The following is a 15,509-nucleotide window of genomic DNA, read 5'->3' as shown; positions in this document are numbered from 1 at the left end:
TAAAATAAGGCTGTGTTGCAAAATGACTCATACCAGGGATCATGAAAAGTAATAAAAGAAGTTTATATATAGCAGAAGATAAAGTGAGAAGTGCTTACTTTAAAAATGGGGGTGTAATGTTTTTGCTTAGTTCCCTGATTCTGACTTTATAGAAACTATTAATTATTACCAGACTGTTAAAACTACTTTGTTGTAGTGCCAGTTGTTTTAGATGAATTTGAAGCACTCCACCAGGTGAGATTTAATATAGAGAAGTGCTTTTGCTTGTGGCTACAAAACAAGGTATAGGTGGTGAGCATCTTCAGGAGCAGCTTAGAATCCTTGTGGATAAAAGCCAGAATGAGAATCAGTGCTGCTGTGGTCCTGCTGAGTTAGCAAATGTAGTCCTCAGATATGATACCAGAAACATCCATTGTAAGATAAGGGAGGCAATTATTTTGCTCTGTTTGACATCAGCTTGGCTTTGTTGGAACAGTACTGCAAGTTTTGGGCAAAATACTTAAAAACAGAACAAGGCATGCAGAACAATGTTGAAAATGTAGAGGAAAGCACTCAGTGTGATGAAAGCTTGGTAATATATGACCCATGTATAAAGGCTGAAAAACTTGGGTACAAACATAACAAGAATATGATCACATCTTCAATCTGGAAATATAAGGGAAATACAATTTAATCTTCTGCAGTGGAAATCAGATCTAGTATTGGAAAATGGTTTATGATCCAAGTCTGAGAGTGTATAGGAACAACTTCCTAGGTTACCTTCTTCCATCCCATCATCTCTCTCTTTTCACAACTGGTTCTGCTCTTGTTTTTTGTACTTCATTTTTCAGCATCCTAGTCACATTATATAAGTCAGCTAAATAATTTCAGTGTCAGTTTTGAAAGACAAATAAAACTCTGTTTTGAATGCCACTGGGTATTTTCTGATCTGCACCTTCTGCTCTAGGTCTGTCCATATATCTTTTTTCAATGTGGTATGACAGTTTATGCCAGGACTCACTGCATATACTTCTTACTGAACCATTTATTCAGTACTTTTGGTGGTAACCATAAATGTATGGGATCTGTGACTCATGGTTGATTTCCAACCATCACGGAGCTCCATCCTTCTCTGTCTAGTGAATAAGCTGGAATGACTGTGTTTGATTAGATTCTGTCAGCCAAATCCACCCTTGGGGCCATCAGGGTGATTGGACTTAGCCAGGGATGAACTGAGCAGGGATGACCTGAGCATCATGTTTCCTGGTATCAGTCATTTGTAATGGAAGATTATGTTGAAATTGTGTGTGGTTAGAAGAATGGATAGATTCTTCTTTTGGATAGAAGAATGCCTAGTAATGAATTACTTGCACTTTTAATGTTTTCAAAATAGATTTAATTGTAAGGTGTAAAAAGTAAGTCTGAAAGCTAAAGATCAGAGCTCCCTCTTGACTACCATTTTCATTTGTTGCTTTTACAACATTGATTTTCATTGATTCAGATCAATCCACATCAGAGCAGATACAAAGGGGCATTTGTTGTGATTAACACAAAATAACTTGTTTTTAGTTTTAGAATCACCACATTCTGTGCCATATGGACTAACAAATGCTGAAATTCAATACTTGCTAAGTTCTCAAACTGCAGTAGTGGGGAGAACTAGTAGAAATTTCATTACTTTTTTTTTTTTTTTTACTGTCTAAAAGAGCAGGTAGTCTCTAGAAAGGAATGTACTGTGGGGTAAAGAAGTCCTTGTAGGTTAAGTGCCAACCCCCTGTGGGTATTTCTCAGAGCACAATGGTTTAAGAAGTGAGGAAGTTAATGGGTGACTGAATTTCTCTATTTCTGTGTTTCATCATACAGTTTAATACTAAGCAGAGTAACTTGAATCTAAGGTTGAAAATGGGCTCATTTCTTTATCTCTTAGGAAAAGTTGTGCTGTTATTTGTCCCATTTAAAAGCAAACAAACAAAAATCAACAGTTTACACTCCAACATTGTGGGGTGCATAGCAGAAAGGTAAATTGTATTTATAATGGCCCCTGCAAAAAGATGCTTTTTCTTGTAGATAGAATGTGGAAAATCAGTTGATCCTTGTATACTAACCTGAACTTAATAACTGAGGCTTTTAAAAAATCATCAGTGGCTCTTACAGTGCTAAGGAAAACCATGCTTAAAAAAAAAAATAAAAGTCAGGGACCCATTTGTTATTAGTAGCAATCTGTCATTATTGTTATTAGTAGATTAGGAACAATTAGTTAATTGTTATTAGTGGAATCTGAAACAAATAGTTGTAGAAATAGAGTAGTATACAAATTCCACGTCCATTGGAAGCAAAGTGTTCAGTAGTAAAAACCCCTGAAATTCTTGTAAGCTTTAATTAAAAAATAAAACTAAATTCTGATCAACACTGAGAAAAAGCTGCTTTTTAATATTTTCTCCTTCCAATCGTTTTCTATCAATAAAGATCCTGATTCAAGTCAGTAAGCACAGAGGAACTACTAAAGCAAATGCAGGTCTAATGCATTTGGCTGAATTCTTCCCAACTATTTTGATATTTGTCAAAAAAGCCCTCTTAGCTGAGAAAGAGAAGGGAAAAGTGATGTGGGAAGAAAAGTTCTTGGAATTTTTTTGCAGGAAAAGCAATAAAAAATTTTGGAAATATAGCAAGAGTAGACAATTCATCAGAGAAGCCTTAGACAGGAAGTTAGAGTGCTAAGGGGCTTGGGGAACTCTAGGCCATGTGGAGATGACATTGTCCTCATCACTTGAATACCAGTCAAAATTTTAGACAGCAGTTGACCTTATTCTTCCTTTTTGGACAGATGATGCTTTCCAAATGATGCTGGTGATGCTGCCAGCAGATTAATTTATAGATCTTCAGTGAACAGATAAAACTTTCCCAAGCTCAGCCCAGGTGATCAGTCAGAGCATAGTGCTGAAAAATGTCTGTTGGTGCTTTTCCTTTCCCCTCTCACTCAGAACATCTTTCTGCTAATCCTGCTCTGGACTCAAGCTCAGTTCTTTTTTCTGCTGTTTTCATAGGTCTCTCTTCACCACTGTTTCATTGTCTATAGGGGGCAGTTTTCTATATGAGGGACAAGAAAGTGTCTCATCAACCCCCTGGTGTGACATACTTGTTACTTTCCATTTCCATCCTGCACTTCTGTTGCTTCTGCCAATATTTGTTTTCTTTCCTTTCAGCACATCAGACGTGCCCACTATGTCTTGTAGGTACTACTGGTCCTCTTGATTTGGGAACCAAATGGCTTCTCAGCTGTCATCTGGGCACCTCTTTATTATTTTCCTTTATAAAATATTTTTTGAAAGTTGAGAAAAATGAGCAGAAAATAGGATAGTAATTATCAGATAAAGTCTAGCTCAGCAAGATACTTTTTTCCCCAGGGGCAGCATGTAGGCAGGTGTAAGATAATGATGAGCAGAGTTTTAATAGCACATGACTGTAGAGCAATATTGAGAAAATTCACTTTGGGAGAAAAAAAAAGTTATGACTGCAGTGGTTTTTCTTCACTTTTTTTGGCAAATATTTTTCCAGAAATGCCCATGTTATGTGCATTTTGGGTGATCAACAGTCCCCATGCAAATTGCTGTGGCCTAATTTTCTCTTGGGTAGAGCCAGGACTGGTGTCGTGCTCACTTTTTCTCTTCATATGGAAGTGCCTAATCTTATTTTCTTTGTTTCATTTTAAATCACCTATCTGTGCAACGATATTTGTGTTTACTTTGATAACCAGAAGTTGGTAAATTTTTAACACTTCCCTATATCTTACTTTTTCTTGGAAAAATTCAGACCTTTTAATAATCATTTACGAATGCAAGTGGGGCAAACATTCTAAGATATTCTCAAACTGTACAAAAATACAGAGTAAAAAGTTTAAAAATAGAATAGAAATACAAAGAACACAGTGTGGAAATTTTTCAGAAGATTTAGGTAATGACACATTTCAATGCAAAATGTAGCAATTTGCAATTACAATTTATTCCAATTGTATTCCAGGTACTCTATATTTATTAGTTACCCAAGGAAATCTCACTTTTCTCCTTTTGGCTGCGGTCTTCAACCCTGCAGCATTTATATTTATTTATTTATTTATTCCCTCAAAAATCTGTGGGTTTTCTTTTTCTGATAACTGCTTGAAAGTTATACATAGACATGAAACAGTACTGGATATGTACTTGCATCATGCCCAAAGAAATCTGTAGTGTTTAGAACTGGCCTGATTCTAATGCTGAGGAATTACACAGAAAGAAACTCAGTCAGCTTAAGAGCAAGGTCATAGATAAGCTTGGATGAGTTGTTTTAATAGTGAATAATAATAATAATTTTTTTCCACACTAATATCAATGGTGGAGTTTTGTTTGCTTGTCCAGCTTTTACTATCATTTTGTGTGCTTTCCACCCTGCCACCCCAAGAGAATTTTTAGTATGGAATAATATTTTGTTAGATCAGCAGATCTTTTACTGTATAGGCTATCACTATGATCTGAGGAAGACATCTGGACACCCAGTTCAGAGTCCTTATCTCTAGAAAAAGAGCTAATTAAATTAAATTAGGACTCCATCCCTGTAGAGACTTTCAGGAGCATTGGGTAAAAAGAAGTGAGGTGTAGTACTGGATGTGTGGGAGGGCAATGAGGATGGGAGTGGGGCAGGTGATTGTGCACAGATCATTACAATTCAATCATTACATTACAATGCCTGTTCATTGTATTAGAACATTTTCCGTGGTAAGAAAAGTGGACGGTGTTCTTTCTTTAAAGGATCAATCTTTTTATTTACATATATGTGTGTGTGTGTGTGTGTGTGTGTGTCTGTTCATGTGGGATGCAGAGAAGCCAGCAATATGTAAATGTTGAATAAATCTACCTATGGGGTACACAGTGGTGAACCTTCTCTAAAAATAGCTAATGGAATGATGTTTTCTGGATTTGCAACAAGTGTTCATTTATAGATGTAAATAGTGCATTGAGGGGAGTTAGAATAACCCATCAAACAGTACTGATACTACTGAAAAAATCCAAATAAATCTCTAGCTTGTCTCCGTGAAAATCCTTGTTCTCCATGCTGTTCTGTTTAATCCTCCAGTTTTCTCAGGGATATATTTTCTGGAAATATGTTTCGGTTCTTTAAATTATTAATGTCATTAAAATTTATAATTTTCTGTCATTACCTCTAGGAAAATAGAGATTGTAATGTGAAACATAATTGTCTCACTTTGTGATTTGTGTTATGATAGTTGAGCACAACTAAAGCAGATTTAAGTATTCCCCTGAGCACTATGACATGGTATTGCAAACTTACTGAAGTTCTGTGTGTGCAGATAAACAGACAGATAAACTAATTCCTCAAGTAACCAATATTTGAGTTTCTGAGACATCTTTGACAGGATGTGTATCACTTAGAGGAGACACAAAATGTATGTGGTAAGAGCTGAACTGAAGGTTTGGATGATGTGTGATTGAGTTTTTTTTCTGTTTTCAGCCATTTGGTCTGTGTGCCTACCAAGGAATGCAGTCTAGGAGGTTGAGTTAAAGCTATGCCATTAAATTGTCTCTCCCTCAGACTTCAGCTTAGAGGTGTCTTTTAACCCCTCAGATCCAGAGAAGGGAAATCTTGAGGGGTCTGTAGATCTTGGGGGTCTGCTACATTGTGTCTTTGCAAGGCTAGAAAATTCTGCCCAGCATCTTCTATTAAGCCTCAAAATCTTTATCTTCTATAAGGATGTATTTGTTTTCTGATTTACTGTTTTCATGCCACACCAGTTGGTCTGTCATTAATGCAATGAATTTCACCTTTTTCAAAGTTAAAAATTCATGTTCCTAACAAAAAAGGGAAATTGGCAAAGAAGAACTGAATTGAGCCAAGGTACAGTACTAGTCAACCATAACAAGTAATTATTAGAACCCCATGGTCATTTCACTCACAGCTTGACAGAGGAAATGACAAGAAAACAAAAGAAATTTTTCTTGAATGTTAAATGTCCAGAGCCAGGCTCACTTCTGCTGATGATGCATCACAAGATGTGGGCCCTGTTGAGCAAGTACCTGCAGCAACATGAGTGATTTGCAGCCCCCTGAGCTGCAAGGGGTTGAGAGAGCCCTGTGCGGGCTGGGCGCTGGGCTGGCCCAGCTGTGCAGTCAGGGCAGTCCAGCTGTGCTGGGGATAGGCTGATGTGACTTGCAGATGCTGCTGGTGGCCCTGGTGAGGAGCAGGTGCCTGGGGGGTGAGTGCAGGCAGCAGTGCTTGCCTTGCCTCACAGTGAACTCCTGGCAGGACAAAAACATCACAAGCTGTACCTTTGTTATGATTTCAGGATCAGCTAAGCCTGTGATTTTTAAACTGGGGAAAAAAATGAGGTTTTGGTTTTGTGTCTTTCTTTAAACACAAAATGTGTAAAGCATGGAGTGGAGCTGGCTTCAGCCTCCCTATAAGAGCAGTAGATGCAGGCTCTGTCCCAGAATGGATTAGGAGGTTGGGCGTGTGAAGGTCTGCAGAGAAGCTTTAGAAATTGTGAAGCCTGGAAAGAAAAGCAACCTGTCCTTGAGATCTCCTTATATCTTCTCCCAAATTATTCTGTGTGCACAAACTGATGTTCCTAAATGTGTCAGACCCCTCCATAAAGTTTCTCCTATTTTTTATTTCCTAATACAGACAACCTCAAAAGACTTCCTTGAGTCATTATCAGGATTAGTCTGCAGAAATGATCTACTATACTTATGGGAAAAGTGCTTTCTTGTAATGTTGTTCACAGGTGAAAGAGCCATATTTCCTGAAGACTGTTATGTTTCTTGATTGTTATTTTGTCCTGAGGATATAGTGAGGTTCTAGTCTGTCAAACAAAAGGTCTTTCTATATAAATTTCATTTCAAGGTGCTTTTTTCTTTTTTTTTTGAAGAAATCTATTGAGACCGTTTTAGTGCTTTCCTTTGAAGAACTACATCTGCAGAATTGTAGTATTGCCAAGATGGATGGTACTGTGTTTGGCTCTTTTTTTTTGTTTCAGATGATGTATAAAAAATAGCATTGTTGTTATTAAACAAAAAATGACATTTGGTGTAGACTAAGCATGTGCATCTCTAAAATATTTCTCCTGTTGTCTTTTTAAAAAAACACTTAACCAACAATGAAAGAAACACATAAAATGTCTGGACAAACATATGTTTTTAAATGGCTGTGTCTCTGTTCACAGGAAATCACTGATAATGAAATATTGGAGTTGGTGCATAGTGCTCTGGGGAGGATGACAGTGATCCGGCAGATTTTCCCTCTGGCAAGGGACAACAACCAGAGGTGCATGAGGAACAACCACCGAATATCATCGCTGCTGTGTGACCCACAGGAAGGCTATCTTCAGATGCTGCAGGTCAGTAGCTGTGCACAGCAGAAAAAAGTTCATCTTTAGAATTTGCCATGGGACAGTTTTCTGTGGCTGTATTTACTCAGAGGAGGAAGGAAATGAGTACAGATAAATCTGATCTGGTCAAAGTTTCTTGACTTTATTAATTTATTTTACTTCCCAGTGCTGAGTTCTTTAGGTGTGATGTTACATCCATGAAGTATCAGCAAGTGGTTGCACTAAGTCAGAGCCGATTTTGCATATTTCATTCTCTTAAGAATCTTTTTATATTTGAGAAGTGTTGTGCAATCATACTCCTGTGATTTTACAGCTTCGTTATTGTATTTATTCCTATTAGACATCTGTTGTGAAAGAGTTAATCTGGGAGGATAATAGAACTCTGATAGGTATTGGGCTGCAGAGCATTTCATATTTAGGTAATGGACTGAATCAAGCTGATGTATTCAGTCTGTCCCTTTCAATAGTCTCAGAAGTCTCCAGCAGCTGGTAATTGTCTGAGTGTGTAAAATATGCACTAGTTTCAGGTTTTGGTAACACATCTGACTCTGGTGTTAGCAACATCTTGACATTTTTTGGCAAATTGTCCCAGATATCATAATTTTTCTTGCAGTAATTTAAATATTATTTAATAGGTGCTATTTCCAATGATAGTGCAATAATTCAGAAACAAAGGCCTTGGACTTTCAGTGGGACTTGTGTGTTTTGGTTTACTTTAGATACAGTTAAAAATCTTATTTGTATCACTGTTCAAGGTGTTGAATATAGGTATAAACTTTAGTGGGACTTATATTATAAACTCACTTAAAACAATTTAATTGCAAACTTTGTCTTAAACTGAGACAGGTTGAATGAGGACACCATGGTTGAGCCTGTGGGCTGTCCAGTGTGGGTGTGCATGTGGAGTGATGGAGAAGGAGCTTGGTTAGTTTTGGGGAGGAGGTGTCACCAGCCTGGGCTGCTGCAGCCTGCTCAGGAGGGTGTGTGTGCAAGATGCCTCCTCCAAGATGGAATCCTGACCTGGCATGGAAAAGTTTCAGACCAGGAGAGACACGGAGAGTGTCAGGAAGGGAAGTGGGTTAAGATTTCCCAAGGGATAGGGGTGTTAATTTTACTTATTTGCACTCTACTAAAAAGTTGTATCTGCAGAGACTGAAATCCTTTAAGGTGCAGATATGAACAGTTCATCCTTGAAGAGAAGCTCTGCTGGCTTAGGTTCTGTCCTAGCCGTGGCAAAGTTTGGGAAAAGCCAAACACACACCCTGAGCATGGCTGTATTCTTTTTGCATAGGGGAAAGGCTATGTCTGCCTTGGCTCAGAAAGAAAAGACACTTTTGATCTTTGTTAGTAGCTCTGAGTTGTGCTGTAATGAGAACAACGGCCGCTCATTTCAGAGGATCAAAGCAATTTCCAGTATGATGAAAAATTATCTATGCTGCACCAACAAATCACTCATTAGGGAATAATCTTCCATTACTGCAGGATTTTGAGTATTGCTGTCTATGCTGGTTTATGCATAATCTAATTCAGAAACTCATCTGAAGGGCTCTGACAGGCCACTGAGCAAGTTCTAATTTGCGAATTTGCAAACTGGTAACTGGGAGCTGGTTTGCTAACACCACCAGCCTCATGTCCTATTACTGAATTTAATTGTTCGGGATCTTTAGACCCTTGTCCTGCTGATTTCCAGATGTGTATTTTGGGAAACAAAACATTCTCAGGTTCTGTCTTCCAGAAATATTATACCACCTTAGAAACGGTGTTTGAGAGAATGGAATGGTAATGTTGTACTTTGCCCATTAGTTCCTTCTCTGTGATCTTAAAAACAAGAGAGATAAAGAAGTGCAGAGGTAAATGGTTTTGGCAGCTGATTCTGTAACTTTTGTGTTCAATTGCATTGGCATGAAAGACAGAGGGCACCTGTGAGAGCTCTCCAAATTAGCTGTCCCCAGTATATTTTTAAGTGTCTATACATTGAATACAGGATGCTTTGTCATGTGCTGTTATACCTGAAGTGTTCCATAGCTGCATTTATTTTTACATAGATTTTGCCAGAATATCTTATGTAACACCTTGTGGACATACAGCTCATATTAATTTAAGAGTGACTGACGTGTTATTAATTGTCCTGTAATTCAGGTACTTGCAATTTTCTGTTTCCTTTTTGCTGCTTAAAAAAATAGTGGTGACCTTTTGCTGTACAGAAGTACATCACTGAATTACCCTCGCTGCCAGAGGCTGCAGGAGCTCCAAGCTCCATGTCAGGCTGCATGAAACCACCAGAAGCAGTGACTGCCTGCCAGCACTGAGTCTTTGTGTTGCTTTGAAGTACTTTGATTAACACCACAGTTTGGAAATCCCTGCCTCATTCTCCCTTGGGTGGTCTCATATTAATAATTATTTGTTGTCAAGGTAACCTACCAGCTATTGTTGGTTAATTATTTATTTAATGACTTTGAAGAAGAATAAGCTATTCTCTGTCAACCTCTAGCTGTAGTATTTTTCTAGAGGAGAATTTAGCACTTTTAACAAGCTAATGGAGAAAGAAACATTTACGTCATGGATTATTAACTCTGTTCTGGCTAAATTAGTGAAAATTTTTTTTGAACGATTTTGTTCTGTGTCTTCAGTACCATATCCTGGAAGGTTGTTTTTCAGTGGGTGATCATCCCAGTTTGGCATTCTGACAAGCCTTTTAAAGATCAGGCTGTTCTGCAAGCTCATCCAAAAACTCATCTGTTCTGAATGCTTTGTGGAAATCCAATCTTATTCCATCAACCCACTTGTCAAAATTTTGCTCATGCCCTTATTTCTTGCACATGTAATATACTCATCTGGGTTTCTGCTTCAAGTGGAGAAAAAGCTTTATAAAGTTTCCTGTCTTGATCATTTTATTTGACTTCAGAGGACTGCATTTCTCACTGTCTTGTTCTTCAGGTAGGATTTTCTGTGTCCATCTCATTAACTTTTGCTAAACGGAAAAGACACAGTTTAGAACTTGCTTTCCTCCATTGGCTATTGGTGTCCTGTGGTTTGAGCCATCAGTGTTGTCAGTGTTGCCTCATCTGGAGAGAAAGCACTGAAACACTTCAGGATTTATAGTCCTAGCCAGACCTAGTATGTATCCTCACATGGCATTTGAATGGTAAAGTGTATAATTGCTATTAAATTTTTTAGATTAGTTCAGAAATGTTCCTACAGACCCAATTTAAAAAACTTTTGCTATATAATTTGCTTCTTTCCAAAGTATTTCCCTTGAAATATTAATTTTTATGGCACTCTACAATATGATTTTTGATGAAAGTAATTCTTTCTTTTATCAGGTTCGTCACAATGCATTCGTAAATTCAAAATCAGATTTTTTTGTTTGTTTTTTTAAGAAAGATTTCTCTTTAGAAATGTAATTCCCATTAGTTTATTTTTGCCCTTGCTTACTATAAGTTCAATCTGTGTAAGTTTCTAAAGGTTTTAAAATATATTACAGGGACACAGTTTATCTGAAATCATTTAGCATGACCCAAAATACATAGTAGGATGGAAAAGGCAAAAAGAAAAATCCAGTATACTGTGTCCAGTAACCTAATGAGGTTATTCCTGATCGAGAGTCCAGCCTCTCTACTGAAGAACTATTCCTGGCATTGCTTGGACGTATTTGAGGAGACGTTGAGAACTGTGGGAGGATATTCATTGAAAGAGCTGATCTTCTCCTTGAATAAAAATTCCATTCTTCAGTGATGTATCCATCAGATATCTATGTAGGCATCTCTTAGCAGTTGCTCCTACAAAGCTGGGTTTTTATTTCTGATCTATTTTCTGTTCAGGAGTTGCTGCAATATAACTACTGTAAGTGAAGTTATTTTTTAGGATGTGTTTGAGTGCCTAAACTTAAGGGCCTGATCCTGCAGTTTTGTTCAAATAAATGGCCTTATTCTTTTTTGGCTTGTTAACTCTGCTATTATTACACAACTGTAGAGTGCTACTGAGGGACAGTAAATATTGATTGAACCCTATTAAAGCATTCACTTTCTCCCATAAAGGATTGATGAGCTACATTTTTTCTTTTCTTTCAATGCAAACCTATATTTGCTAGTCTCTTTAGCCAAGTTTAATTTGGATTTTTGGCCTGATGTTCAGTCACAGTGAAATTGTTTCAGAGTACAATGTGAATGTAAAGTATCCTTGAGCTGACTTTACTGCCCATTGCACAGCACAAATCTCTCCCTGAAGCCCAATGATGTGTGTTTTCTACAAGGTGTGTTAGCAGAAGAATTCAGTAAAAACCCCAAAGCACTGCGGGTGTCCCGTGGCCATGGGGGATTTTGTCATTACACTGGAGGCTGAAACCCCAGGTAGGCTCTGCAATGATCTTTTCCTCTCTGCCTCTTTTGACTGCTGGATTTCTCTATTTGCATAATCATTTCATTGAGGTTTTGTTCACTGCTCAATCAGGAAGCAGACAATAGTGGCTCAAAGAAAGCATCAGTACCTCCAGTTTTCACTTGTTATTGCCTCTGAAACCTAATTTGTACCTATATTTATTTATAAATGAGGTAGGATAAAACTATAATCTTTCATGCTGATTTGCAGTTCCAGCATTTACCTCTTGTCCCTCTGTCTGACTCTTGGTTATGCTCAGTTTTCTTTATTAAGGCACTCCTACTAGACTTTCCTTGCATAGTTAGTGTTAGCTGTGCCAAATTCCTGAGATGTTTTGTGAGTGAAGCCAATGCCTCCAGCTAACAAACTAGAGCATTACAGGGTAATCCAGGCCTTGTTTTATTGCTGACACATTGTAACAAAACATACTGGCAAAGAAAACACTCATAATGATAAATGCCCACAATAAATAGCTGAAGGACAGTGAGCATTCAGAGACTAGAACGTGTAAGAAGGGAATAGTCTTGTGAGATGTGTAACTGTGTAAAAACAGGAGAAAATTTAAAAGGAAAGAAGAGCTGCTTATCAATTAAAAAGAGATTCTGAGAATTCATTCTTACAAAGAGCTATTTTGAAAGCTCATTGAGATACTTAAAACTAGAATGCACAAAACACTAAGTGATACAGTAGTTAAATTCCTTACTGACAGAAGGCTTGAATAAATATACAGTTGAGGCCTATTTTTTGGTGGTTGTAGGAGAATTTTAGTCATTTTATTTCAATTGCCTTAGGGATAATAAATAAATAGCCCTTCAGAAGTTGGTAGCTGACATTTGAGTCTTTAATGAACATGTGTTTTTTGACTGTATTTCCATGAATTCCAGAGTGCTGACTGTGATCCCGCTCACCCTGAGCAGCACATGTGTATTTATAACCTAGGCACTGGTGGGCTGTCTCACTGTGGGCTCTGCCCACGAGAGATGATGGCTGGGGGCAGGACCAGGACAAGCAGCAGCCAGCCCCCAGCCTCTCAAGGCAGCCCTGGGGACAGGGGTGTGGTGTGGCACTTTGTGTGCCTCCACCAGCTGGGGCTGCTGAAGGACAGGCCGCAGTGCAGGCCTCAGTGTCCAGGGATGGCCAGGCCCCTTCCCCTGGTGCTCCTGCCCATGAAAAGCGTGTCCAGGCACAGAACCTCCGGACACACCTGGCTGAGCTGCAGGAGCCCATGGAAATGGGAGGAACCTCAGGGAGGCTGGAAGGATCGGAGAGCTGGCTCCAAGCGCAGTCTGCAGTGGACCCACAGCCAGACAGATCCAAACTCTCCTGCTGGCACAGCCAGAAGGGAGGGATGGAGGGCAATGAAGAGAGTAAAAACCTGCAGGGGAAAAGACTTTCCCCAAAGGCTGATGTGCCCTTGCAGAGCCACTTGACCACTTGCAGGCTGAAAAGACCCTTCACATCAGGGGAGAGGCTGGGGCTGAGTTAGGCAGCCTCATCTGCTCTTTGTGTAGCACCTGGCTCAACTAAGGAAGCAGAGCAGGTGAGAGCAGCAGGTGACTTTCTTCTGAGAGATACAGAGGCACCTGGTTCCTGATATAACATTGTACCAGGGGTGGGCCTGAGTGACTGGCAGGCCTCATACAGCCCACTGACCATGATCTGCTGCTGTTGATCTGTGTGGGCTGCAGTGATACAGCCTGGAAAGGTCTGAGGGGGGCCCAGAAGGAAGAGAAGTCAGTCAGAAATGCCAGGAGGCCTGCAGGGATGAGCAAGTAGCTCCTGGACAAACTCAAAACACTAAAAGGAAGTCTCTCTGCAGAGACTGGAATCTGGGACAGGAAGCTGGTGAGAAACACAGAGAAATTGTCTGAGCAGTCAGGGATCAGGTCTGGAAAATTAAAGCCTAGATAGAATTAAGTCTGACCATGAATGTCAAGAAAAAACCCAAAATGTTCTATATGTACAATTGGTGATGAAAGGAAAATGAGCAAAAATATGAACCCTCTGAGTGGAAATAGGAGACTAGGTTACACAGGATGAGGAGAAGGCTGAAGTACTCAAGGATTTATTTGCTTCTGTCCTCACTGGCAAGTCCTCCAGGCACAAATTGTGAATGCCCCATCCCTGGCAGTATCCAAGGCCAGGATGGACAGGGCTTTGAGCAGCCTGGTCTAGTGAATGGAATTCCTGCCCACAGCAGGGGGGGGGTGGGGTTTGGAGTTAGATGATCTTAAAGGTCCCTTCCAACCCAAGAAATTCTGCCATTCTTTGAAACATATTTAAGAAAACGAAACAAGTCAAATTTTCAATCCCTCTGCTCTAACCAAATCCTTGTTATCTCACCATTATACCATAAATAAACCATCAATCTTTGCTGCTCCTGCTAAGATGCATTCTGTCATTAGAGACACAAATGTGCAGCTGCACCAGGCAGTACTTGAACTGTGGAAGATGGCACACAGGTTTAGGGCATGCTGGGGTGTGCATAGCAGTCACCATGATCTCTCTCCTCAGGCAGCAGGCATTTCTGGCAGGCTGCACTTGCTCTGAACTCCTCTTCCATCTGCTTCATCCTTGGAGCTGACTGCTGTGGCCACTCACAGAGCAGTTTTGGCAGCAGCAGGATACAGATGCCCAGCTTGGGAATGAGTTTTTGAAGTAGTGGCATCTCAGTGTCAGCTTGCCTTCCAGCTGATCTCTGGCTGGATTCCTGGCTCTGCTGGCCACTCAGGAGTTGGGGTCAGTCTTTGCAGCTTGCTGGCCTTCTCAGAAGAGCACTTGTCTGTGATTAGTCCCTCTGAAGGAGCTAAGAGCTTTCTTCATGCATAGCTTTAAAAGTAAAATCATTCTGGAAACTCTCATGAAATTCACATAGAAACTTCTATGAAATGACATTTAATAGTGTGATAGATTTCCATTCTTGAAAATTTCTGCTGTGCTCTACTAGCGTATGGTGGATTTATTTCTTCAGTGCAAAAAAGAGCTTCATAAAGTATGGAATCATTTCCAGAAGATAAACCAGAACATGCCTAAAATTAGTCATGTATAGGACATATTCTTTAACATATTGGTGAAGCAGTCACCATCATTCTTATAGCAGATAGATCAAAAACCATTTCAGTACCTCCAGCTCTTACACTGTCAGCAATGGAGAGAAAGAAGAACTAAAAATTACTGTCACTTCCTCCAAAAATGACCAAAATCAAGTACTTTGTTCTAGTCTAGGAATTTTGATTCTATTAAGTGAAATCTTCAGAAAGATATGTCCCTTCTTCCTCTGCTCCCCTATGAATATACAAATAGGGGAATTGACAAATGCTCCAGAGCTTTGAAAACCCCACTTCTCTCTTGCTTTGCTACCAATTCTGAATGCTACCTGAAGATGAATTTTTAAAATTAACTATTTTCTCATGCCTCTGACAGTACTGGTGGAATCAGAGTACAGCTGAACCCTTGGGTATCTCAAAAATTCTCTTTCAGTGGTCAAGTCCATACTCATAGGGAACTTAACAGTTCACTGAAAATTAAAATATATGTGCAGGTGCAGTAACAAGGGTATACAGGCCATGTCTGCTGAATCCTTTTTCTTTTCACAGCATATTCTGGAGGTTACAGAAAACTCATATTGTAAATATGATTTATGACCTTTGCAGAGATTTTTCTGTATTTGAATGTAATAAAGAAAATTATTAGAGCCCTGAATTTACTGTGAGATCAGGCCAGAATGCTTGTGTCTTTTTTTTTTTTTTTTTTTACTATTAGAGATCCAGGCTTAGTT

The 15,509-nt window shown here is 39.2% G+C and overlaps 1 protein-coding gene across 1 annotated transcript in view; it reads left to right on the top strand.

The window, feature by feature from the left end:
* Positions 1–15,509, top strand: part of GRID1 (glutamate ionotropic receptor delta type subunit 1) — a 281,982-nt gene that overhangs the window by 174,426 nt on the left and 92,047 nt on the right. The window contains exon 4 of the mRNA XM_030241408.2: positions 7,190–7,363. Coding sequence (XP_030097268.1) covers positions 7,190–7,363 — 174 coding nt within the window. The remainder of the gene's footprint in view (positions 1–7,189; positions 7,364–15,509) is intronic.

Source organism: Serinus canaria, chromosome 6 (genome assembly GCF_022539315.1).
Source record: "Serinus canaria isolate serCan28SL12 chromosome 6, serCan2020, whole genome shotgun sequence".
Classification (NCBI taxonomy): Eukaryota; Metazoa; Chordata; class Aves; order Passeriformes; family Fringillidae; genus Serinus; species Serinus canaria.
This window is presented reverse-complemented; position numbering and strand designations above follow the sequence as displayed.